The sequence below is a fragment of the Carassius auratus genome, chromosome 34 (genome assembly GCF_003368295.1).
Source record: "Carassius auratus strain Wakin chromosome 34, ASM336829v1, whole genome shotgun sequence".
Lineage (NCBI taxonomy): Eukaryota > Metazoa > Chordata > Actinopteri > Cypriniformes > Cyprinidae > Carassius > Carassius auratus.
This window is the reverse complement of record NC_039276.1, coordinates 17,375,044-17,402,371: the sequence shown is the minus strand read 5'-3', so window position 1 is coordinate 17,402,371 and position 27,328 is coordinate 17,375,044. Positions and strand designations below refer to the sequence as shown.

The window sequence follows — 27,328 nt, the reverse complement described above, 5'->3', positions numbered from 1 at the left end:
ATAATAAGCCTACACTGTCATAAATGAAAAAAATAAATATATTAAAATGTAATTAAATAACATCATAGTGTGTGTGTGTGTGTGTGTGTGTGTATAAACAATATTATCAATATAATCATAATACATTTAATAAAAATAAACTATAATAAAAAATTAACATTTTCAAAATAATTATATATTCAATATTATTATATTAACTATTGTGTGTCCCATGTCTTCAATAGGGGCAGCTGTGGCCTAATGGTTCGAGAGCCAGACTAGTTACCAAAAGGTCCCCGGTTTGAGTCTTGGTGCTGGCAGGAGTTGTAGGTTGAGGGAATGAATGAACAGTGCTCTCTTCCACCCTCAGTACCCATGGCTGAAGTGCCCATGAGCAAGAAATGAACCCCCAGTTGCTCCCTGGGCACTGAATCTATAGCTGCCCACTGCTCCGGGTGTGTGTGCACTGGATGGGTTAAATGCAGAGCACCAATTCTGAGTATGGGTTACCATACTTGGCAAATGTCACGCCTTTCACTTATTGACATTCCTTGCTTGCATATGAATTTATCAGATGACAGAAAACCATATTTATAATCCAGGTCAAAAAGAAGCATAAACTATAAAAATGCACCACTCTGCATTCTCTTAATCAGTCACTGTTTGTGCAGTTCAGAGAGCAGGTGTGCCTTTTCATGCACACCATCCCCGTGTATACTTACCCACCCGTCAATTCTTACTTGTGTACTCGCATTGTGATTTAAGAAGTGTCCCAGTGTGTTAGCGTCAACACCCCAAACTTTACTTCAAATAATCTCTCTCATTCCCATAGTCCATTACAGAGCCTGTCATATCAACAAAGTCCTCCAGAAGCAAGCTGGTTGAATCCTCACCAGAGGGCATCTCTGTGTCCGAGGGCCACAGCTGCTGTGGAGATTTGGGCCCAGGGGTCTTTCTTCTGGTCAGGATAAATGTTTCTTGCATTTGAGCCCTGGTTAGACGGTTCTTGATCAGCCCTCATGACTGTAGCATCACCTTGGCTCCCGTTGTTCTGTGAACTAGCACTGCCACCCTCACTGCCCTGTGGCGAGGGGGCGAGGATATGGTAGAGACTGGGCAGACGGATATCAAGATGCACACCACTCTTGGCAAACAGCTTGTCACTGAGCCAGTACAGTTTGTCAGCAATGTCACTTCCAAGCATGACTGAGAAAAGTCAGGCAATGTAACGATCCTTAGACTGCAGAAGGTAAAGCTGACGTCTGCGCCAAGAGATGTAATAGCAGTCCGTTTCTGCGGTTTGTGTCACCTGCGATCAAAAAGGTTCATGGGAGCTTTTAGGGCATGAAATATTTTATGGTAGTATTACATTGAATAATTTTGCTCAGTGGCACTGACTAAAATATTTTGACATGATGTACTTGATCACATTGGTACTTAAAATAAAAAATGGTATGTTACAGTACCTGGAAGTTCCCTTCCTCTGTTGGTCTTACAGACTCCCATTCTGGAGAATCAAGAAACTGGTGAGGGAAGATATAATGGAGAAACTGACCTTCTATGGACACTCTCATCCTGTAAAGGAAAAAGATCTGGTATGAAACATAACCTACTAAGTTCTTAGAAATTAACTTTTTGTATTCATGGATTTGAAAAATAGTTCCCTCAACATAAGTCGTCGTCGCCACAAGAAATGGATGTCTTTCCCTCAACATAACATCTCAAGGACACGACCTAAGGATGTCGTTACCTCGACAACATGATCTTGTGCCCACGACATATGACGTTCCCACGAGTTAATATTTCATGGCCACAACAGAACTAATGGACCATGTCCTCTCACAGGCACTGTAAATATCAGATTTTAAAAAATGAGTCCCAAAAACAGAAATATCTGATCATCATCCATTTCGCTGTTTATGTTAAACCTGCATAAGGCAACGACTGACGCATTTGTATTGCATTCCAAAGAGCTCCGGCATCACAGTGGAAAATTAAACCGTATCTGTGCTGCCTGGCACGGAAAAGTGACCGCGCCACTTCTTGCTCACTGTTCTGTACTTTTTACTAATTCTTAATGTGTGCATGTCAATATTGCACCAAAACGCAACACTGCACTCCTTTGTGTCAGCAGCAACACACCCGCCACGCGTGAAGTCAATTGGATGAACGGTTCTCAACATAGGCTAAATAAAACGCTAACAGAAAGGCAGACAGACACAGAGATTCCTGTCTTTATTAGAGAGAATAATATGTTTAACCCCGTCACTCCGAAGCTTCGAATATTCGGTGTTATTTACTACCGAAGCTTCGAAGCTCCAAAAACTGGCATTCGGACCAGCCCTAGGCTACTAATATTAATGAACTGTATGTATGTATAAATTAAATGTTTAATGATTTTTGTAACTGCAAACATTCAGATTAGTACAAAAAGTATGTGTTTACAGTAATGATAGTGTTAAGAGTACCAGTTCAAAATCAATCACTAATCCAGAGAACCCAATGAGAGTCTACAACTCTGCCAAAAACATTCTGTTTCTCACCTGCCAGAAAGAAGAAAAGACAACTGGTCAATGGGTGTCTTCCCCTCGACAGCATATGTCTCCTCAGCTGCTAGAGAGAGCACTTTACTCTCGCTGGCAGTGGTGATCTCTTTGAACACCTGCACAGGTACATCCAGAGGCAGATAGACTGCTGTGTAAAGCGCAGAAAGCTCCTCATGAGCTATACCGTCCTGCATCAGCCGAAAAATCAGATGACACACCTGGACCAAACACTGCAGCATCAGCAGCAAATTCCAGAGGAAGACATCAAGGCCACACATGAGGAAAGCAGGAGTCAAAAAGCTGAAGATGTACAGAGCCCCATATGCTCCACTACCACCCATATAGCCCAAAAAAAGAATAGTGTTACCCAGATGGTAGATGGCACCTTCATTGCTGTTGTTGCATCCATTACCCAGTGTGTGATTGTAAATTATAGAGTCAGTCAACATAGAGTCGTTCATGTTTTTGGCTCTGTGTTCTTCAATTCAATGGAAACAGAATAAAAAAAATAAAAAAAGGTCATCAAATGCCTTGTTGGAAAAAGTAGAGGTTCATAAGCCCAAGGTATGTTAAAAATATAAAATTAATATCAGATAAATATATAAAAAAATATTTTCCCCCTCAGCCTCTAGCAACCAAGACACCTCTTACCGCCAGAAATAGTTGAAATGAAGGAAGCCTCATAATTCCAATCCATTGACACCCACTGTTCCATTTGAATTTGACAATATCAGCCCTATACTGTCTCGGTTTCTGTTCCCAGTCCTACACTGGACTACTGGAAACATGGAGTGGGAGAGGCGGGGATAGAGACCCTGAGAAGGATAACCATGTTTGGAATTGAAACCCAAGGAAGAAAGAGCAACTAACAGAAAGCAGACTTGCAAGAGTCGCTACTTAACATAACACAATGATGGCCGATAACAAGTGACACAAAGAGAAGCTTTCATTGACATCTGTTAAGATCTCTGAAATCTCTGCCAGATGTCACCAACACTTGTATTCTTACAGTCAAAAAGACAATTTGTATTCCAGCTCAAATTGGTGTTTGAGGGGAGGAGGATCATATTTAGAGAATCTGAGAGAGATCAAGCAACAGGGGAGGTCATAGAACAAGATTTACCATCTCCTCCCTGGCCATTTCTTTCTGTAGTTTCACATAATTTGGCTCAGCAGTTGTTGGTAGTTAATATTCTGCTACATTGCAGTGGAGTGCAGGAGTGAGTGAATTCTGTTTCTTTTATTATTTAAGCATAAATTATGAGAATATTGTTATTGCTGTGCTTTCAAAGGGTAAAATGCTAAATGGCACTGCATTTACATCATGTTCTTGAGTGCCCATTGCTTTTGTTACTCCATTGATATCAAAATATTAAGGACAAATGGCAATTAACTGTTTTAGAACACTAATTTATTAATTGCCATTCATATAAGAATAAAGAAATTTGGATATTTTCAGGAATCTGTGTAAAAAGACATTTCCAAGAATAATAATTATAGAATTGTTAAGCTACATGTTCCATTTTTATAAATACACCAGAGCTCACATATTTTGTTAATCCAGAGAAACTGTCAAATTAGGGGAATAAACAGTTACATTTGATTAAATAAATAAATGCTCACTTTTTCCAATCTGTTTATCACAAAATGACCAGTTGTTATGATCAAATTCTCCAGATGGTTATATATTTGATTAAGAATTTGATTATTGATAAACCTTTTGGTCCATCTAAAAAAAAAAAATATATATATATATATATGTGTGTATATTGTTCTTAATTTCATCACTGGGAAAATTAATAGAACCACTTTTAAGGAAAATATATGTAATTTAATGAGAAAGGCTTTCCAAACTGTGCTGTCGAGCAGTTTTAGGTTAGTGAGAGCAAATCCATTCAACAAAAGCTAGAGAAGATGAGGAACTGTGTTTTTTTTTTTTTTTTAGACATCTCCATTTTGATACTGGGAATTATGCAACAAAAATAATCCATTGCAGGAGCTGTGCAGTGATATTGTGGAGGTGTTATGTCGTATTTTAACACAAATGAAACATACTACTGAACTACACTGGAATGACAAATGGTTTTGTGGTGATTCATTTGTTTTTCCTCTTGATTATGACAATTTATATAGATGGAAACATAAGTGGAGATCCTGCACAAGCTAATTTATAGACAATAAGAGAGTGTTAAAGTTGTCGTTCAAAGTTGTCAGTTTGACATGTACCCTGCAAGAAAGTCATGCTGATAAAAATGTTCCCACTCACATACTGTGCACACATTCTCATTGTATTCAAGCTCCATGAAAAACATTTGAATGACAGAAATAAACTAGAATTGTTTTTTTACACATTTAATATCAAAAATATAATTTATGCATATTTTGGTATTTAATTACACATAAATATTGCCCATAATTATATGGTAATTATAAGCACGAATAGCGAAATTAGCTAAATAAGCAATCTGTTCTTGTGTTTGTGTCAGTGACAAACTTGATTGTGCACGCTGTAAAATCCTTAGGAGAAAATGTTAATTTTGAATTGCATTTGCTGGGTTCACACCAGGTGTGATACAGAATAAAAGCTCTTCTGCGAGTAGACCTCAGATTAGAGTGTGCTGGAAGCAGCAGCTCTATTTTAGGCCTGCCTGCATAGTTAAGTGCAGCTGTCGCCAGCCAAGTGCTGGTACAAGGAATTCAAAAACCAGTCGAGTGAGAAGCCTGGAAGAATCGTCTGTTTGCAGAAAACTGCTTGGCCTTCATGGTGTCAAGCAAGAGACACAACTTCATCAATAATTTAATGTGATAAAATAACCAAATCTAGCATGTGTGACATATTGATTAGACTGAATAATTTTAAACAGGCTGTAAAAAGAAAAGGCCAGCCTTGTTATAAGAATATCTTTACAAGAAGTGAAGATACAAGAAAAGAGAATGGCTAACATCTTGCATAGGATCTTTATTGACCATAAACGTACACAAATCACATAAGAAAGAAAATAAAATAAAAAGAAAGACATAAGAAAAATAAAAAGACAGACAACATTTCCCTCAGAGGAATAAATTCAGCCCCACAAAATCGTCCCTGCAGTGTAAAAGTATAAATAAAAGAGCGCACCAGGTTCCATTTCACACAGGTTGTCACACACTACAAAAAGAAAGAAAAGACAAATTAAAAAAAACATTATAAATGATTCTTTAAAGAAACAAAAAAGTCCTCAAAACATAAGATACAGATTTATTTATTTTTATGTAGTGGAAAATTAAATCTAGGAAAGATCACCAAGGATATTGTTTGTAAGAGACTGGTCATTGTCGCTACACTTACCATTCACTCAATCTGATGATGATGATGATGATGATGGTGGTTATATCTTAAAGCCAAGTGCCCTCATGCATTCCTTGTGTGCTTCAATGAGATCTGTGCAGCTTTCCTCTCCCTTTTCAATTATGCTGCAATGAAGACAACAGTGTGTCATGACATCCTGCTAAAAATGTATAGGAAGGGTTTACCCAAAAATATAATTCAAGTTATTTATTCAGCCTCATACTGCTCCATTGGAAAACTCAAAGAGAACTGCTCCTGTGACAATCCTACACAAGCACTTGTCTATTAGTGTACAATTAATATAAAGACTACTTTTATGGGGATGTGCATCCTTTCGAAAGTGTGAAAATCTCACTTCCTTGTTAAAGTAGAATACTTATCAGTGCAATCCTTCAAAACGTTTTTTTTTTTTTTTTTTGTGCTTCACAAAATAAGTCCATGCAGGTTTGGGACAACACAAGAAATAACTATTTAAATAATGACTGAATTTGTAGGTAAACTATCTATTTAAAGAGGAAGTTAACTAATAGCTCAATGTCTTCTCACCAGGCGTCTCGTGCTTTCTTGGTCTCGGGACACGCACAGCATGGTTTGAGAGGTTTCTTCTGCTCTGTTCCCTCTTGAGCTGCTGAAGCCTCCACACTTGCTGCTGACAGGCTCGACATCTCCACTAACAAACGCTGTCCGAGGAAAAACAAACGAGTAGGGGATATAGAATTTATAAGCTATAATCTTCCGTCTCAACGTAACATACAGCCACCATGTTACTGGTTACATCATGTCCTCTGTCGTTCAACGTTTCGATGTGACACTAACGTTAGCTGTTACACCTCGCTGCCAAAGTTTCTGTGTTTTATCGGATGTAAAAAACATTTAAATCGTCAGGTAATTAAATAAAAACATATCTTTAACAAACTTGTACTCACTCTTTATAAAGTAGAGACTGGTGTGCTCACGTGTGTCCTTCCTTACACAACCTCTTCTGTCAAACAGCACAACCCGTGAAAGAGGAAGTATGTCGTAACTTCCGACTCAGTACCTTTAAATAAAAAAAACAATTAAATTACCAACTAAGCTACGGCCATTAATTAACTAAATATGATTTACATTCAAACACATTTATGGCTAAAGTTAAATGAAACGCGATTCGATTTAAAATCAGGGCATAGAAATATGACGAACAATAAAACACAATAAAAGTCTTGTACAAAATATAAGTCATTTAAACGTTTAGGTTTTATTATTGTTAATATTATCATAATATTATTTTATATTAGTTACATTTTCAATGTATTCATTTTAATGCATATTTTCAGAGAACTGTAATTACATACTTAGATACATAGTTTAATCATATTGTCTCATGTTTTATATTTATGTCAGATGATCGTGTGTTATAAACAGTCTTTTGCAGGCAAATTCACATAACTCTACTTTTCATTTATGCAGCTTACAAAAGAAAATATGTTCATACTGATACAGCTTACTTCATGGATGATATATTCGATATTGAAGATAATCGATTTTTTTGTGAGAATTATAGGTGTAATCCATCCAAAACTGTTCCTCTGTTTATTCAGAATTGGCTTATGTTTTTGTCAAGAACTGCTAAACAGACACTAGACCTCAGACCTGTTTTACATTCTGTACATAAGTGGGACTTCAAAAGAAGTGAAACATGGGCACATGTAGCTTCTAATGTGTAACAGTTATGTCTCTGTATACAGAAAATAAAGTAATTTCAAGATTACATTGAGTATTTCCTTTGATAATCAACATAAATTAAAAAATCAATATTGATTATTGTAAGTGAGCTTTTGGGGCTGATTATTTTCATTACAATCTAATTTACTTGAAGAGGGGAATGAATGTCAAAATGACAATCAGTCTACCTGAAACAGAACCCAAACCCCAAAGTAGCAAAAACAATGCTGTCTTGTATGCCTGTCACTGAATGTGCAACTTGCATCAAGTCTGACACATACTTGGGTAACAGCTTATATTGCAAAATATTGTGTTGATAAATGTTTCTATTGCATTTTCTCTGCATTTTCTGCTATGTTCAGCATGCTATGAGCAGCAAAAATAGAACTTTTCAGTCATGACGTCGATTGTAGCCCAACACAGAACGCTCACTCAGCATGGATTCCCTCAGGCGTTCTACTGGGGTTTGGTATATTTTTGCTCATTTGTATGTGCTTAATTTAGCAGTTGACAAAAGGTGACTTTGCAGATTTTTTCTACAACATAAATTCAACAACCATACTGTACCTCAAACATGAATTCAGAAAGTGCTGTGTCCAATTAATTACACATGATTTTTAAAACATGTAAACAGATGTGTAATTATTCAGAGAACAATTGCAGTGGTTACGCACACACACACACACACACACACACACATATAGAGAGAGAGTACTTAAATAGATTATTTTATGAGTTTTAAGCATATTGGCAATTGGTAATTAATATAATAATACATATAAGTATGCCTTTTTATTATTTATATAACATCCTTGTTTTTTTTTATTTAAAGTTTCACAAATTAAATTGTTGCATGAAAGCATCATTTAGTTTTTTAACTAGACAGAAGCTTCACAGTAAAGCTTGTTAATGAAACCAGTGACTAGTCATGTTTTAATGAATTCAGTCACCCACTTGATAACTGAATGCAATGTGATATGTAGATTACAATGAATGGATGCAGTTTAGGTGTTTGTTGCCTTCTGAGAATGATCGGTGACCCGTTGCATTACTTGGATACCACTTTGAAATTCAACACTGTAGTGACTCTCATAAACATAGGCTGCCTTTGCAACACAATACTGTATTCAGTTTACTGGAGATCTAGTGGGCTCCACCATTGTGATGTGGTAAGCTGCAGGTGTCTGTTTTTGATGTAAACACATCCACATTGAAAACACATTCCAGTTTCACAGCCGTACCTAAGAAATCTAAGTTAAACTCTGATTTCTCCAAAATTAAAAAGGCCTGCAAAAATAGATACCTGTATTCTGTCTCTTTCTGTTATCTATGCACTCTTGAGTGTTCATTAAAAAAGGACCTCTGTCATATCAGTACAGTCATTTACGCTCAATAAGAGCGTAAGTAATTCTATCACCTCCCATTGTCAGCCTTGGGCAAGGTTCTATCAGAACCATCTGTCTAGTTCAGATAACAATAGTTGTGATATTCAAAACCACCTTGTGTCAAAGAACCGCCACACGGTCCAGATGAGCTGAGCTGATGTGAGCGCGAGGCAGAGATACTGAATAGTTGATGAGACAATACTTAGTTTGACAGAGGAGGAAGAATGGAAATTCTGGAACTTATCTCCTTCCCCATTCTGGACCGAGCCAGAGGACTGTGATGGAAAATTACTCTGTGCCTGTGCATGTGCGCACATGAGAGAGAGAGAGAGAGAGAGAGAAAGAGAGAGAAAGCAAGAGTGCGAGCGTGAAGACGATGAAGAAAAGTGGATGAAATAGTCAGCATAAAAGAAAGTCCAGAAATAAAGTTATCAGAGAGGCACTGCGAGAGATGTTAGTGGTGTTTCAGTGATCACAGTGCTTAGTCAGTGCCTGGAAATGCAGCATCTCGCACCTGAGAATCACAGGCGCTTCTGTTGGAGCAGCTGGAAAAACCTCCTGCTGCCGCAGCTGAACAGACGCTCGCTGTATGTCTACGGCAGTGAGGTGGCTGTGGAGAAGGAGTGCATTAGACAGAAAGAGGAAGGGGTGTTGGTCATCCATCCCTTCAGTCGTTTAAGGTACTGTACACTTAACCTGTCCTGGTGTTTTTACTTAGAAGGCTAATGTTGTTGTTGTTGTTTTACATTTTATTTTATACTTTTTAAATAAAAATAATAAATAACATATAAATATAATTGTACTCATATTGAATAAAAACTTAAAATGAACTATATGTACTAAACTAAAAATTGAAAAAAAAATACTAATGTGTTTTGAAATGAGTCATGCAAAAATGCCATCTTGCAACTCTTGTTCATATTTTCGCTTTTCGCAGGAGTTATTACATCATGTGTATGGTGGCCATAACATTTCTGAATCTAATTGGCATTCCGATGGAGATTGCCTTTCTGGATGGGAACAGTGGAGTAGGTTGGGAGGGTTTTAACGTGTTCTCAGACACTCTGTTCCTGATTGACGTGGGGCTTAACTTTCGCATGGGGATCATTAAAGATGACAGTGAGGTAAGAATTAGCCATTACAAATAGCAACTTGCTTAAACCTCTCCAGTGAATCATTCTGTGTGTTATACAGGGAGCCATTCTGGATTTGAAAAGCATTCGACAGCACTATTTAAAAAGCTGGTTTATACCTGATGTGGTAGCAGCATTCCCAGTTGGTTACATACTTCTTATTGCGGTAATGTGCCTTTTTCTGCAAAAAAATATTTTGGCTGAATTGAAATTGCATAGCTCTAAATGGAAAACATGTGTTTTGTGCCCTTCTCATGCTAGGACCTGCAATACCACAGTGACTCTCCCTCATCCAAAGCAGGCAAAATGATGCGCATCTTGATGTTTGTGAGAATCCTCAGTCTTGTCCGCCTGCTGCGTGTGTCAAGGCTTGTTAGGTTTTTCAATGAGGTGGAGAGAGTAAGTAATGAACTGCCTGAACATGTGAAACTGACCTTATCTTCATGAGACAACACTGAATATCATCTTTTATAAGTCATCATTCAGAAAATGTTTTTTTTTTCTTTTTGAATAATGCTTTTGATTGCTCTAATCATATAGGTTTCAAATGCCAACTTGGAGGTGGTGAGGGTGTTCCTGAGAATCTTGTCATTATTTATGATGATTTTCCTGCTGTGCCACTGGAATGGCTGTATTCAGTATTTTGTGCCCATGCTTGAGGAGTTTCCCTCAGACTGCTGGGTTAGAAGAGAGAATCTAATGGTAAGTGTCTGAGCAGCATATTCACATAAACAGCATTCCCACACTAATGGGAATATCACTGAATTAGAAAAATGTTCTTGCAAGGCCTGGAAATGTCATGGAAATGAATCATATTTTATACACTCATGAACCTTTTTAATATATCTTTTGTAGATATACTCTAGAAAGTAGTCTGAAATCGTGTATATTATTCTATGAACACTATAACAATATTACAGAAATAACAGTACTCAAGTCCTCTGAGGTCATCTTCACTGCTATTATTATTAACTGAGCTGCAATGCTGCGATTAATCAATTAGAATCAGAAAAAAGTTACAAAAGCTGTCACTGGTGTAGTATCCTTTCAAAATGTACTTATATGTACCAAATAGGTACTAATATGTAAACTTTAGGGACTAATATGTATCTTTAAGGTACCAATATGCACACTTTATGGGTAAGTAAAAAGTAAGAGTGTCCCTTTTCAAAAATTAAGAACCCTGTTGACAACTTTTGTACCTTTTTTTTCTGAGAGTGTTTTGCAGAGCGTGTGCAATTTATTTTATGATTTTAATGTATACAAATAAAGTATTAATGTCAACACTTTGTGTTGTGTAATTTGTCAGAATGCCACAGTGGGAGAGAAGTACTCTTTTGGAGTCTTTCGGGCCCTCTCTCATATGACTGCAATATCATACGGTTCCTCTGACACACCCACAAGCAAGGAGTATACTTTTGATCAGCTGATTTAGCTAAATGTTCATTTTATGCCACAACTGAAATCTTCTTTTAACACCTAATGGGTTTTGTTTGTGTTTTGTTTGTTTTTTTCAGATGAGGTTGAGCTGTGGATAGTCATGACTAGCATTGTGTCTGGAGCCATCATGTACACGGTGATGGTGGCCAACACTGCTGCAATGATGACTGATGTGGACATACCAGCAAGAGCATACCAGAACAAGGTGCGAGGAAAACAAATATACTGCTAAGCAACATGTTAGATTGCTATTGGGGATGCCATTCACATTTTCTCTTTTTTTGTTCTGTTTTGTGCTTGTTTTCACATAGATGAATCATCTGGAAGATTACATGACTTTCATGAAGCTTCCCAAAACCCTTCGTATGCACATCAGCAACTACTTTCAGGCTCGTTATGAAGGGAAATGGTATGATGAGAAAGATGTCCTGAAGTGGGTGTCTTCATCTCTCAGGGAGGTACTGCTCACTTTTGGAACTGCTAGATAGTGGTCATTTTAAAGATGTTTTGATCATGCTTTTAATGTTTTTATAGTTTAATGATCGTTCGAATGGATTTGTTAGGAAATTCTGAAGACCATGTGCTCGGCCCATGTGAGAAAAGCTCCCTTTTTCCGGAACTGTGATATAAACTTCGTCAATGCCATTCTCCTGGAGCTGCAGTATGAGGTCTATCAGGAGGGTGACATCATCATCCGCCAGAACGCTCCTGGTGACCGCATGTTCTTCATCGAGCACGGGCAGGTCCTTGTGGAGAAAGAGTTTTTCCATAGGGAACTGTGTGATGGACACTACTTTGGAGGTTTGACTCGAGTCACGTTGTTTTGTCAATGCAATGTCTGTTTGGACTATATGGAGTCTGTGTTGTTTGTAATACTCATGTCTTTAAACAACTTATTAGTAAGCTGTGTAAAAGGGATTGTTCAGCTAAAAATTCAGCCATCATTTACTCAGCCTCAGGTTGTTTCAATCCTGTTTGAGTTTGTTTCTTCTGTAGAACACAAAAGAAAATATTTTGAAGAATAATTATAGGATAGATTCATTTTTGGGTGAACTATCCCTTATAAATAATGACTCTCCTTCTCTTCTCCAGAGTCATGTCTCTTAACAAGAGGAAGGCATTTGGCCACAGTACAAGCTCTGACTATCTGTCAGCTTTTTTCCTTGTCGGTGGACTCCTTTCATTCTGTTCTGAAGGACTATCCAGACATCAGAAGGGACCTGGAGACATTTCAACTGGATAAAGACATTCTGTTATGTTGAGAAAGTAAGTTTTAGTTTCTATCAATGACACGATTTTGGAGCACAACTTTAGTTGATTTGAACACTTTTAGTGGAAGCATATATTTGTCAGGATTCTTAACAGAAGGTTCAAGGGAACAGCATTTATTTGAAAGAGAGATGTTTTGTTACATTGTAAATGTATTTACTATCATCTTTGAATAATTAAAGTATACATTTATATAAAAAGAAATGTAACTGACCCCAAACTTTTGAATAGTAGTGTATATTATGTTAGGTAAATCTTTTCTTATATATATATATATATATATATATATATATATATATATATATATATATATATATATATTTATATATATATATATATATATATATATATATATATATATATATATATATATATATATATATATATATACAACACGCTACTACCCAATAAGGATAATTAAGGATGCAAGATCTTAAAGTGTCTCTATTTTGCATCTCTTTTTTAATTGGTAGATGGCTACACCTTCATCAAGCCCCTTCTGCAGCTTCCTCAGCTTGCGCTTTGCCAGATTTGCCAGCTTTGCTTTACTTGGATCTTCCTTTTTATTGGCATAGATTTCCAAAAGTGGTTTTGGAATATTCTGTTCCAGGTGGTGGATGTATCCTTAAGTATCCTCTTGTTCTACAGCGTACAACAACCTGTCAGAAAATGGGCTTTGTAAATCCAATACAGTCTGACTTGGCAACCACATTGGAATGGGATTCCTCTGAGAATACTGATTTTAGACTGTTTGTAGGCCACCTTCTCAAGCTCCTCCCCTCCTGGCCTCCGCTGCTATACTACTTTCCAAATGCACACAGGAGGACGCACAGGTCACAGCTCAGCATAACCTCATCTCAATGTCATGCTTTTAGGATCTCTGCCGCTTGCTCCTCGAGTAGGTATCTGCTTGTCTGCACCCCGAAGATCTGCCTCTGTACATCTTCCTCTGAAGTATCCAGAACAGCACCCACTGGTGGCCTTCATTTTCCTGTAGAGGGCATCTGACCAGGTCCTCGTTGTACAGTAGGTCAGTAGGTTCTATGATTAAAAACAGAAAATAAATTGATAAATTTAGGCAATTTTTTTTCAACTACTAATGTAGTACGCTAAGCTAATTTTTACTTTAAATATGTCACAAAAGACAGTGGATCATTCCCAAAAATCAGCACAGAGGATCTACAAATTATGTCGGGGCCTAGAAACCCCTAACCATATTTTACATAAAAAAAACAAAAAAAATTGGGGGGTTTTAAAAAAATATCCAAAGAATGTATTTTAGCTCTGTTTAAAAAATGTTTGCAAAGTCATATTTTAAAAGGATGTTAATAAAATATTCCTGAATACACAGGAAAGTTTGTTCTTATTTTTTTCTTCTGAAAACAATTTGTGAAGATTGCGTTTTTGTGTTTTTTCTTCTCTTAAAACAAAAAAGTTTCCACTTTATTTATTTGACCATGTTTAAATAAAGCCTATTAATCAACAGTGATAGGAGTTTGATAGCAGTGCTTCAGCTGTCCATGAAACACACATTCAGAAATGAGTTCATTCACATTCTCTGTAGGCCTTCAAATAGAAAGTTTGAGTCATATATGTTGAAAATTAGTTCCATACTGTACATTCTAACTGACAAACTTATTGGCCAAGTTTAAGGATACTTAAACACTTTCTCTACTCTCTCAGACATATAAAACATTAAATAATAAATATTTTTTAAGAACATGATTCAATTTGATGAGTTTTTAATGTTCAGTCCTTTAATTTGAACTCTGTTTATCTTTTTAAACTTTTTTTTAAACTATTTGTCATTTAACTTTTAAAAATGGATGGAAACATTCGGTTAATTTAGTTAATACCGGAAGGAATGGGAAACATAAATTAAAAGAAATCTGCACCACTGAGAAATGAAGTGTCCAGAAACTAAACGAAGCATACAGAACATGGAGATATCCTGTCATGACTATTGTGCTAATGTAGGGGCAGTAGCCTTGAAGTCTAGGATCAACTAATATGTCCTTTGTTCTTCCATTGTGAACCGAGGAGTAGGTCACTGGTCAAATAATATTAAGTACACAAAAATCTATTATTGTAATTACATTTTTTTTTGTAATTATTTTGCACATACTCTGTAGTAATAGAGTGTGTTGACTGAAATAAGTTTATGAATAAAGTTTTTGTTTTTGGAGAATCATAATAGCTCTTATATGTTGTATTTGAGCAGGACAGGAATGCAATCTGGTGACACATAAAACAAATTCCCAACAAATTCCATAATTTCCATCATGTTTGATGTGCTTGCAGATCGCAAGCATTTCCTAATTGAAGTTCCAATTTTTTTTTGTACTTAATCTTTTTTATATTTTTATACTGTCATCATTTGTAAAGTATATATATATATATATATATATATATATATATATATATATATATATATATATATATATACACAAAACCAGATGTGCCACAAAATTTGAAAGGAGAGTTAAGAGAGATTTATATGTCGCTGCCTAAATCTAATAAACCACAATATCTTTGTTAAGGTATTAAGCAATTTTATGCTGAACTGAATGTGCTCAAGAACGTGCTTATTGTTATATTTGTTAATGTACACTTTCCATATTAGCTGGACAGTCCAAAACAGTTACACCTGATTGTTTATGATGCATAGGCGCAGGGACTGTCTTTTTCTGTGGGTAACTGTTTAACTGTTGCGGCATCTATTTTACACTAAAAAACAGTCCTAATACCTGGTTTGACAGGCTGAAGAAACAATATGAGAAGTATGGTTACAGACCACGAAATACAAGACAGGGAATTACAGGTAAATATTTATTACTTCTGAGAATGTTTACATCCTGGTGCTGCTTCTGCTTGGCTTAATATATTATCTTTAACTGATGATTAAATTTACATTTTAGTTTGATATAATTTAGCCTTTGCCTTGATTCATGAAAGGTTTTTTTTTAATTATTATTCACTCAATATTATAGAGTTGAATGGTAGATTAATGGTAGATACAATTATTTCACTAATTCCATTCAAAAAGTGAAAGTTTTATATTATATTCATTCATTACACACAGACTGATATATTTGAAATGTTTATTACTTTTAATTTTGATGATTATAACTGACAACTAAGGAAAGTCCCAAATACTTTTGTCTGAATGACTGCAGCAATGCGGCGTGGCATAGAGTCGATCAGTCTGTGGCTCTGCTCAGGTGTTATGAGAGGCCAGGTTGCTCTGATTTGGTCAGCAGCAGGAAGCATGAAGTGCTCTAAAACTTCCTGGTATACGGCTGCGTTGACCTTGGACCTCAGAAAACACAGTGGACCAACACCAGCAGATGACATGGCTCCACAAACCATCACTAACTGCGGAAACTTTAAGGGCTTTGCAGATGTTTTGAGTAAATTAGCTGATTAGATCGTGGCACCAGGTGTGTTCAATACAAGTTTTTGAGATACTGAATTTTAGATTTTCCTTGTCAGTTAAAGTCATCAAAATGAAAAGAAATAAAAATTTGAAATATATCAGTCTGTGTGTAATGAATGAATATAATATACAAGTTTCACTTTTTGAATGGAATTAATGATATAAATCAACTTTTGGATGAAATTCTAATTATATGACCAGCACCTGTATGGACGAGAATGCTCTGACTCCACTACTAGAGGGACTTTGGTATCTCTGAGTATACCATGTGCTGGAACAATGACTTTACCATGGATTTGTTCAACAAAAAACAAACAAACACAAAAGTCCAGCAATGCTGCTTACTATATTTGGGTGTGAATATCACATCACAAGCATTCAGTTTAATAAGATAAATTTAATGCAGCTTACACAAAATAGCATAGTTAAATTGACATTTTTAGGAGCAAGAGACTTTACTACTCACGTTTTGCACTTATTTTTGAAAGTGAAATTAAAATATTTTAAACTTATTAACTTGATTTCTCTGCACGGAAAAGTCTTTTGCACTCATCAAGGCTGCATTTATTTGAGCAAAGATACAGTGAAAACAGTAATATTTTGAATTTTTTTTCCTGCTATGGTTTAGCAGGCATTGTTCTAGTCTCCAGTGCCACATGATTTCTCAGAAATTATTCTAATATGCTGATTTTGGTACTCAAGAAACGTTTCTCATCAGTGTTGAAAACAGTTTTGCAGCTTAATGTTTTTGTGGAAACAAACAATCTTTTTTTAGGACTCTTCGATGAATCCAAAATTTTAAAGAACTATACTTACAATTTTTACTCTCACTTCTGGGTAGTTTAATGCATCCTTACTGATTAGGATTTTTTTTCTTTTTATCTTATTGATAAAAATTGTAAACTGTAATGTTTGTATATTAAGTGCATAATGTGTGTTGTGTCTTTACCAGTGAAAGAACAGAGAATGGTTAGAAACCCTCTCATGCTTTCCCTGCTTTGTCTGTGCCTAACAAAGGTCTTGACAATGGTAAATAATATTGGCTGTTGTTTTCTTGATATTAAGAAGAGTTTTTAATAATTTATTCTGACACTATTACACTTAGTCCCTGTAATCCTGAATGTGCAGTTACATTTGTGTGTTAACAATGTTACAAAAGATGCATGCTCGCTTTTTTATTTTCAGGTTTCCCCTTTTTGATTTGCGTGTTTGTGTTGAAATATTTCAGAGAGTCTGGAATCCCTAGAGCCTCCTGCATTTGCACCCCAGGATTTAATATTGAGAAACACAGCATCACATCCTCTCCATTACTGAAAGGAAAGAATGATCTTTGTTCTCCTCTTCACCCTAATAACTGCCCTTCTACTCCAGAGCTCCCTGCATTTGAAACACCTTTTGTCAGCAAGCTATTAAAAAAGCTGGGATGTGCTCCTTTACTCAATGCTTAAGTTACTAATGTAAACTACCACAAGAGACTTAACTAGTAATACATGAAATCATAATCACATATAATACCAGTAAAATAGTATAATGGTTTCACTCATTCACTGCGATTACTGTTTCAACGGATGACAGGCAGGAAGAAAACGATAGACACAGGGCATCACAGGAGGACAGCTTTCACCTAACAGATCTCTCAAACACAAACAGAGTTCCTCCATTTGATGCTCCAGAAATGGCAAAAATGCTTTATGAGTACGAGTCCATACCCGAGGTGCCAAACTGGCAGTCCCTTTTTGGGAGTTCTCTTGCTTTTGTAAGTAATCATATATTCTTCAATCTTTAAAATGGTAGCATACCCTAGTTTTGATGCTAAACATTATAAATAAAATGGTGTCTAGTTTCCTTTATTGAGATGCTATTGTTTGCCCTTCCTTTCACTCTGAATAGAAAAATGCATCTGATGATGCTTCTGGGAAGAAGATGGGGGCAGATCATGTTAGACCTGAAGCAGACCCCTGTCCCAATGCATGAAAATGGTTTCAACCAGGATTGGTATTTTGCAACTCTAAAAGTCAGAGTGGAGTTCCTTATAGAGCCATGCACACCAGAGATGCCTGATAGAAGTTCAGACACTCAGGATATTTTTAAAGTAAGTCACTATCTTGTAATGTTTAAATGGCAATATTGCAAATTAGACATTCATTCTGTAAAAGCAAAAAATGATAATGTATTTTTTCAGTGCAAGTCTTAAAGGCTTACTTCTGGATCTCTGCTGCAGACCGTGAAACCTGGATTTCAAAAAGTGCAACCAAGAGAACAGAAGATTGTAGTAATAAAGTGATTCGACTGACATAAATTAGTTTGTAAATGCAAACACTTTTAAGTAAGTGTATTTAAACAATCTAGAAATAATACTTTATAAAGAGACTAAAACAAAAAACCTGTCATTGACGGTTAAGCAAATGGTATTGACTACATTGAAATAAGTTTAAAAAATTTTGACTATTTTAAGAAATTATACAATTATCCAGGTATGGAATACAAAATGACATTTTCATATTTGATAAATATAAAATAACAGCTGCTGCACTAATGCCACATTTTTTAGGGACACTACATTTCAAGAACAGTTTGCACTACAGGCAAGATGATTGAAATTCTGAAAAGCCAAACATTTGTCTCCATAATATACAAAAATGTTGGTCATTCTGTTGCAGCTTATCTAATATCTATGAAAAATAAACCGTTAACATAAAAATAAACCGTTAATTTTCATAAAATGACTGGTTTCTTCTGTTTATGAATGTTTACACAAGACAAGATACTGAAAAAAAAAAAAAAAAGATTTATTCAACATTTTATGGGAATCATGGAAACAGGACTAAAATTAAAAAGGTAGACCTGGTATAAAACCCCATGAAGAACACAAAATATATGAAAAAGAATCTATCAAACTTCCAATCCTCAAGATATGCCTCATCCTGCAGCTGGAGATCGACCTTCCTACAGAGTTTAGTTCTGACTTGAACACTTGAATCAGCTAATCAAACCTAATTTAGGGTTTGAACTGAACTCTACAGGAAGGCAGATTTCCAGATATTCTCCACGTTTGTTTAAATGCATGCGGTCTTGTTTCAGTAGGGTCTCATGCGTCCTTGGAGAGGTGGTGCACGGTTAGGCGGAGTGATGGCGATGTCAAGGTAATCTCCGATCTGAAAGCGCTGAGACTGAAGCGTCATGGCGTCATCTGCACCTTTACGTCCCGAAACAGTATTGCCAATCTCCTTAACCCTACAACAAAACAAGACAGGTTATTCTCCTTACCAAATATAAGCTGACCACATTCAACAAAAAAAAAACGTATGTATACATTACCTGTACATCTGTCGCTTAGGGTCTGGGTAAACTATTGCAAACCCAAAATGTGTTCCTTTCTTTCGAGCTTCGGGATACACTTCCTTCACTAGGCTTGTCAGTTCCTTCAAAGTAGCGTCCATCCTGTAACCAATCGAGATACAATTCAGGATCATACGGTTTACTTCAGTTTTATTAAATTCAAAGTTTAAACCTAAGTTACCAGGTGTAAATCTGAAGCTCGCTAGAAGGTACATTCCCCCGAGCAAACTCGTCCATGCGATGATGCCTTCCGTTGTTAGTGGTGAACACTCGGAGAAGAAGAGGGCATGTCTGTGGAAACACGCGGAGTTTAATAACAGTCTCCCTCGAAACACATCCAACAGACGGCGGTAAATATGTGCGTCTTCATTATTGATAGTGCAGATGAGGTGAAATGTGTTTGCTGTATGCGTTCTTTATCTGAGTTTCAGATGTTCTATACTTCAAGTTTTTAATATATTTATTATATACTATATTTCAAATAGACATATAAAGTATCTTATAATTTGCGTTTAAGACTCTGAATACTTAAATTTGTAACACTAGTTCGATTTGCAAATTAGCTTAGCATGCAAAGACGCTTCGTATGTTGCTTGAATATTGGGGAGCAAAAGTAAAAAAAAAAAAAAACCTTCTCTCTGTCCACTGGCTTTTCTGGCTCTTTTTTGATTTCCTCTTGGGTGACCCTTGATTCCACAGCCATTGTAGTCCAATATTGTTAGAAAGCAAGCGATGAATCGCTGTTCAAGACGCCTGTTAATCAGCGAGCGCGGCGCGGTGAGATGACATCACCACAGCAGTGACTGCAGCCAACCGATGACGGCCAGTCAAATGACGACACACTCGCGGCGCCTTTTTTTTTTTTTTTTTTTTTTTATTGACATTTATTGAACCTTAACAAAAAAAGGCATTCGAAGTTTCAGATTTACAATCAAACCTGAGCGTACATACAAATATTACAACACAATATACATATTCACATCAGCAGGCAAGAAAAGTTGAAGCCTAGGTGAAAATAAAACTAAAAGAAAAAGAAAAAGAAAAAATTTAAATAAAATACAAATAAAGTTAAATGAACAAATAAATATATAAAGTAGGGGAGTAGGACAATATTCAAATTATAAAATCAAAGTCTTCCAATAAGGAGTACAAATACACTGCTTTAGGACTTTTCATCCTTCTCACGGTCTCCAAATATACTTTAAACTCCTCCTTAAAAACCACTAATTTTGGAGGGATTTTGAAAAATTTACATTTGTGTATATAAAATTTCAGTAAAAGCAACATATTATTAATAACATAGGATACCTTTTTATCCTTTATTAATAGCCCAAATTTAATAAATTCCCACGACAGTATCAACCTTACAGGTATTCTTTGTTGCATCCATCTCAATGCATCATTCCAAAATTTGTTTACCAAACTGCATTGAAAAAACAAGTGTTCAACCGTTTCTATCTCTACCTTACATATTTGACATAAATTTGAATCCCCAACATTAAATCTCGTTCTTAAAAATTCTTTTGTTGGATATATATGATTCAGAATTTTAAAGTGCACCTCTTTACATTTAGGATTAACAGGAAATGAAAGAAAATTGGTCCTAATTTTACACACTTCTTTCTTCTCATAATGACAAAAAATGTAATTTCTTAATACCGGTCCTGGGAAACATTGATGTATTAAACGGTCTCTTAAGAATTTGTTTGAACATTTTCTGTCAACAAAGCTTACATTTTCTATAATAAGTTCTTGTACTTTAGGTATTATCCTTGAATGTTTCAGATGTTCACTTACTAATTTAAGCATCTGTAATGGAATATTCTTGATAATTTTTTCATACATTTTAGAAGAGCAACTTATATTGTATTTACCACAAAAAGCAACATGGCTTAGTATATTTCCCACATTATCCACTAAATGTGTTAGTGACCATATGCCCATCTGCCACCACTCATCAATAAACAAAGATTTTCTGTTCACAGTTATACATCTGTTGTTCCAGATTGACATATTATGAGGGCTAAAATTATGCTTGAAAATCAATTTCCAGTATAATAATACTTGTTGATGGAAAGCAGAAAGTTTTACAGGGAGTTTCGAAAGTTCAAAGTCACATTGCAGCAGAAAACTTATGCCACCACATTTATTAAATACGATAGTAGGAATCTCAAACCAGAAAGAGGACTTATCATTAATGAAAGCCTGCAACCATCTAAGTTTAATGACCCCATTCATAATATCAAAGTCAATCGTTTTAAGACCTCCTTCTTCATAATCTTTAATCATGTCACTTTTACGTATATAATGACTTTTCATTTTCCATATAAAATCAAAGTTTAATTTGTTAACTGCCTTTATCCTTTTTGCAGAAACTGATAAAGAGAAACATGGATAGATGAATCTAGAAAGATTCTCTACTTTTGTCAATAAAATTCTTCCAAAAATTGTTATGTCTCTCTGTAGCCAAGTATTCATTATTAATTTACAATTATCCAAAGTTTTATCAAAATTTAAATGTTCTAAATTATCCATCCTCTTAGATAACCAGATACCTAAATATTTGACTTCATTTTTCACTGGGATATTATATAATGTTACATTAGGATGATCATGAATGGCCAATAACTCACATTTTGACATATTTAGCTTTAAACCTGAAGCTTCTGAAAAAAACTTAATTAACTGAAGTGCTAGGGGTATTTGCTGTTCATTTCTTAAAAAAAGAGTAGTGTCATCAGCAAATTGACTGACAATAAAATTATTACCTTCAAAATCAATGCCTAATATGGTTCCCATTTTGAGTAAAATAGACAACATTTCTGCTACCATAATAAATAATAAAGGAGAACATCCACAACCTTGCCTGATGCCTCTTCTAACCTCAAATCTTGGACATGTACCTTGAGTAAGAGCTACAGAACTGTTTATGTCTTTATAAAGCATTCCAACAATACTAATAAATTTAGGACCAAAACCAAAGTGTTTAAGAGTTTGAAAAATAAAAGAATGCTCCACCATGTCAAAGGCCTTATAGAAATCCAGAAATAAAATTAAACCATCCTCTTCAATTAAATGACCATATTCAACCAAATCAAAAACTAACCTGATATTATTATGAATTGACCTATCCTTTAAGAATCCTGATTGGGTCACACTGATAATTTGTGATATTCCTGTTTTTAATCTGGAAGCCAGTGCTTTAGTAAACAGTTTGTAATCAGTATTAAGTAGTGTTATGGGGCGTAAATTATCTAATATCCTTTTATCTTTTCCTGGCTTTGGTATCAAAATTATAAGCCCTTGTTTCATAGTTGGCAATAATTCAATATTATTTATACACTCTTGTAAGGCTTCAAATAAAAGATATTTTAGGTCATCCCAAAAAAAATTATAAAAATCTGTGGTTAACCCATCAGGACCCGGTGATTTACCAGGTTTACTCTGTTTAATCGCCGCATCAAGCTCTTGTAAGGTTAGGTCTGAATCGCATAGTTCTTTAAATACACTATCAATAGATGGTATATTATTTTTTATCATCTGAAAAAAAGAGTTTGAATTAACAGAGGAAAAAGAAGAGGAATACAAATTGGAGTAAAATTTAAACACCTCTTTTACTATCAAGTTGTGATTTAATTGTTCTACTTGGTTCACAATTAAACTACTTATCGAATTTTTTTCTTGTCGTCTTTTCTCCAAATTAATGAAGTATGAGCTATTTTTTTCCCCCTCTTCCAGCCACTTAGCTCTGGATCTCACATATGCCCCTTTTGCCTTTTTAATATAGAATTCATCTAGAATGGAATGAAGCTTAATAAGTTTTTCTTTATCTTCATCTGACATGTTAGGTTGACAACAGCATTTATTAATATCTTGTATTAACTGGAATTCTTTTTTACGTTTCTTTTTCATCAGATTTTTGCTAAAGGTCATTGAATATTCTCTTAATTTATGTTTTAAATACTCCCATTTAATACCACTTGGCATCTTTTTTACTTTAAATTCAGCAATTATTTTTTTAATATATGTACAAAAATCAGTATGATTCAACAAATCTGCATTAAATTTCCAATAGCCTCTAGTATTACAAGGTTTATTTCTTTGTTCTAAGATTAAGTTGATCACACAATGATCTGTTAAGGGGGCACCTGAAATATTACACTTAGTTGCATTCCTTGAAAGAGATTCAGATCCGAGCCAATAATCAATTCTAGACTTTGAAGTGGCATTCGGTTTGAACCACGAAAAGTGTCTGGCAGTGGGGTTTAAGTTTCTCCAAATATCAATTAATCCATTGGATAAGCAGAAATTTTGAATAATACTGTTAGCATGAGAAATATCAAATTTAGACGGTTGTCTATCCATGTATTCATCTGGTGACATGTTAAAATCGCCACCGATTAAAATATAATCTGTAGGGTAACTAGTTTTTAGGTCACTTATGACATTTGTTATTGTCTCCAACAGGCCTTTATTCTGGGTTTGAACATTATACCCATACACATTAACTAAAATGAAAAATATTTCGTCTAAGTATAGGACCACTGCAAGCCAATGGCCATTAATATCAGCCCTGTGTGTAATAATCTTGCCTGGGCATTTATTCAAGCATATAGCGACCCCTGCAGACCGATTTGAACCATGACTAAATAACATAACATCCCCCCACTGCTTTTTCCAAAAGGTAACATCTGCCAACTCTGAATGTGTTTCTTGTAGAAAAAAACAATGTGATTTTTGACTTTTGCAAAATAAGAAAATTGCCTTTCTCTTAACTGAGTCCTTTAAACCCCTACAATTTAAAGAAGAAAATGAGATATCAGATTTTAACACGAACATGAACAATTAAACAGATAAAACAAAAAATTGAATAAAAAAATGTAAAATTTAAATCCAAATAAAGATGTAAACTACGTTTAGCGTTTGTGGAATAGAAAAAACTGAATCCCATTCCTTTATCACCCCACCTCACCTCATATCAAAGAGAAGCAGTCAATACCCTTTTTAAGTGATACGTTTACCCTCTATATACCCAAATGGACCTCTAAACCCAGCCGCCTTGCCTTCCTTTCTGGCTTGTGCGATTCTTGGCCATAATTCACTTCTCAACAGTCTATCTTCTTTCGTCAGGTCTTCGGCAAAACGAATGCCAGCTTCTTTGCACACTGCTGACGACTTGGTTCTCTTCCATACTTCGTCCCGCACCAATCTGCGGGTAAAAAGAATGATCACCTCTCTCGAACGACCGGTCTCCTTTCTTCCCACCCGATGCACGACATCCACAGCCTCCTCCATAGTAGAAGCAAACTCTGGCGTTATCTTGCCCAGAAGTTGAATCACATCCTCTCTTATGCGCTCGTTTGAGTTCTCCTTGAGACCTTTTATGCGAAGACACCATCTCCTCTTGTATCTTTCCTCTTCCAGCACACGAATTTTCAGATCATTATTGACTTCGGATAGATTTTCAATTTGTTTCTCCATCATTTTAATTTTGTCTTTGCATTCTCGTAACTCCTGCGCATTTATTTGGACGGACTTAGCAACGCTTGCAATCATCGCACTGTGCTGCTTCATTTGCGTGCTTAATTCTTCGTGCTGTAAATCTACCTTAGTTCCAAGGGCTTTAATTGCATCCAAAATAGCCGAATTGGGCACCTCGTTTTCCTCACACTCTGTTGGTTTTTTAGCCTTTTTTCCTTTTTGGGGTTTACTCGGTGTGGGTGGATCAGAATCAGTTCCTCTCTCCCTTTTGCTCGAACCTATTGCTATTTCCATTTCGTAACAATGATCTTCCATATCGGCACCACAACTTCGGGTATGTGTATTAGCAGGTGGAGGTGGAAAAAAACTTATCAAGCTAAACTAACTTGGGAAATTTTGTGAGAGCACGAAACAACTTGACTACTCAATCCGCCATCTTGCAGCACCCCCCACACTCGCGGCGCCTACTCTACCCATTTTGGGAGTCAGATTGTAAAAATCATAGACATTGTTGATACAGTTTGCATTATAACTAAGAAATAAATGTATTCTTGTTGTGTTTACAGGAAAAGGAGTGAAAAATCCTAGATCCTCAGACTATGCTCCTTCCATTTTCACTGTCGCCAAGTATGAAAGAAGCAAGTGCCTGTGAAATGTATGATGAACAAGAGGCCCTAGTGGAAGCAACCAATGCTTTGCTCTTCCTGCAAGGACAAGGATGTTTCTAGGAGGACCATGGCCAGACTAGAAGTCAAGACCAGCCAGAAAGTATTTCCTCTTCACTAAGCAGATGTGATGAACAGGATGATAAGACAGAAGATGATGTGGAAGAAGAAGAAATCTCAAGTGTAAACCAAATGGGTAGCCCAGTCAAAAACATTCCCCCTGACTATGTGTTACAATGAAATTTGCCAGAGTGGACAGGATGGAGAAAAATTCTCACTGGTTGGCACACTTTCAGATAAAGCGGATGTTCATAGGCATGTTGGCCAAGAGAAGATATTCGATCTTGACCGGCCCGGTGGAGAGTCCCTTTACAGTTTTAGATTGCACTTCCAATGTGAGCACTTGTTATAAGATAGTGCAGGTTGCCTGTGCCTTGAATAACTTGTGTATTTCTGCTGCACCCTGGAATGGGCGTTCATATTTGCCACACTTTTGCAAATGCACCTTTATTGTTTCAAAATTTTAACAGATGAATTTTGTTTGTTTCTGTTGTCAAAAGAGGGATCTGAACTCTTCTAAGAACATTTATCCAACCTAAGGACTAGTTCATACCAAACATATTCATCAGGCAGTTATCTGGGCAATCTTCTATCTAGAATTTTTACATAAGGAAATTGCTTAGTCTTTAGGCTGACTTTGTTGATGCTTTGGTTTGATAAAGACATTCCATCCATAGTTAAAATGTAATTTACTGTTGTTGAGAGTGGAGCATGTATGCTGAGAATTTTAAATATACAAGGCATGAAAGAAAGCAGAAAGAAAGAAAGCAACTGTTGGAGACAGTTGTATTTTGACATTAGCTGCCCTTAAGTTCCAGTACCAATGCCTTTGTCCTTGCGATGCCTATACCATTTTTATTTATTTTTTGTTTCTATATAGATAAACACTATATTTTTACATTAATCCAGAAGTACTTTGTTCTTTACTTTTTTTGTCACTACCATGCAATGTGAAAGTCTCACAGAATTACAGTTAATTTCATTGTGATAATTGTAGTGTTAAATCAACAAAGTATAGCATGATATACTCACTCCGAATTTTGACCATCGCACGTTTTTGTGCTGTGTTATTGTTTGTGAAGGTGATGAATCTAGCTTATGTTGAATTTTCCATTTTACTTATTACTCATATGTGAAGTTCATCACCACGACTTTAATCTTATGTAGCACCCTGCTGTATAACATTTGAACATTGTAATTGGTACTTGTAATTGGACATTCTCCTGAATGTCTTCTTTATTCCATGATAAACAAGAAGGTATGATATGCTGTACTCCATCTAAAACTATTCTAATGGCATTTTGCTTATTTCATCATTACGATGCATTTAAAGGGTATACAAAAGGTATAAAAAGTTTACCAATAATCGTAGCACATAAAATGTATGTGTTCTCATTCATTTGCATTTTAGCAGAAAATTCTGATGTTGATTAAATGTGTGGCTTATACAATTCATGTTTCCCGGTCATTCATCAGAACGTGTCAAATCTTGTAAGCGAGTGTTTTGTCTGCCCTTTTGTTTGTGGGATTTCCTTTAGTAGCTACTTAAGACTTCTGTGACTC

General features: G+C 35.8%; 4 protein-coding genes and 1 pseudogene across 5 annotated transcripts; 2 read left to right on the top strand and 3 right to left on the bottom strand.

The window, feature by feature from the left end:
- Positions 1–391: 391 nt before the first annotated feature.
- Positions 392–3,273, bottom strand: LOC113053401 (popeye domain-containing 2-like; annotated as a pseudogene).
- Positions 3,274–5,464: 2,191 nt separating this feature from the next.
- LOC113053399 (cytochrome c oxidase copper chaperone) lies at positions 5,465–6,908 on the bottom strand. The gene is made up of 4 exons (XM_026218385.1): positions 6,780–6,908; positions 6,400–6,533; positions 5,854–5,978; positions 5,465–5,673 (listed from the first exon to the last, which is right to left on the bottom strand). Exons 2-3 carry the CDS (start codon positions 6,516–6,518, stop codon positions 5,894–5,896), a joined length of 204 nt encoding a protein of 67 aa, XP_026074170.1. The 5' UTR covers positions 6,519–6,533; positions 6,780–6,908; the 3' UTR covers positions 5,465–5,673; positions 5,854–5,893.
- A 2,386-nt stretch (positions 6,909–9,294) lies between these two features.
- Positions 9,295–11,592, top strand: hcn5 (hyperpolarization activated cyclic nucleotide-gated potassium channel 5). Its single transcript, XM_026219035.1, has 6 exons — positions 9,295–9,622; positions 9,880–10,066; positions 10,137–10,241; positions 10,337–10,474; positions 10,616–10,777; positions 11,385–11,592. The coding sequence occupies exons 1-6, from the start codon at positions 9,441–9,443 to the stop codon at positions 11,508–11,510; spliced, it is 900 nt and encodes a 299-aa protein (XP_026074820.1). The 5' UTR covers positions 9,295–9,440; the 3' UTR covers positions 11,511–11,592.
- LOC113053770 (potassium/sodium hyperpolarization-activated cyclic nucleotide-gated channel 1-like) lies at positions 11,530–14,058 on the top strand. 2 transcript variants are annotated; one of them, XM_026219037.1, is made up of 5 exons: positions 11,530–11,720; positions 11,827–11,973; positions 12,079–12,316; positions 12,608–12,781; positions 13,433–14,058. In XM_026219037.1, exons 1-4 carry the CDS (start codon positions 11,616–11,618, stop codon positions 12,775–12,777), a joined length of 660 nt encoding a protein of 219 aa, XP_026074822.1. In that variant the 5' UTR covers positions 11,530–11,615; the 3' UTR covers positions 12,778–12,781; positions 13,433–14,058. The 2 variants fall into 2 exon arrangements, with proteins under 2 accessions (XP_026074822.1, XP_026074821.1); XM_026219036.1 differs by having other exon boundaries at positions 13,258–14,058.
- Positions 14,059–18,993: 4,935 nt separating this feature from the next.
- On the bottom strand, positions 18,994–20,368 carry LOC113053398 (histone deacetylase complex subunit SAP18). Its single transcript, XM_026218384.1, has 4 exons — positions 20,191–20,368; positions 19,741–19,850; positions 19,539–19,661; positions 18,994–19,454 (listed from the first exon to the last, which is right to left on the bottom strand). Exons 1-4 carry the CDS (start codon positions 20,260–20,262, stop codon positions 19,298–19,300), a joined length of 462 nt encoding a protein of 153 aa, XP_026074169.1. The 5' UTR covers positions 20,263–20,368; the 3' UTR covers positions 18,994–19,297.
- Between the last annotated feature and the right edge of the window lie 6,960 nt (positions 20,369–27,328).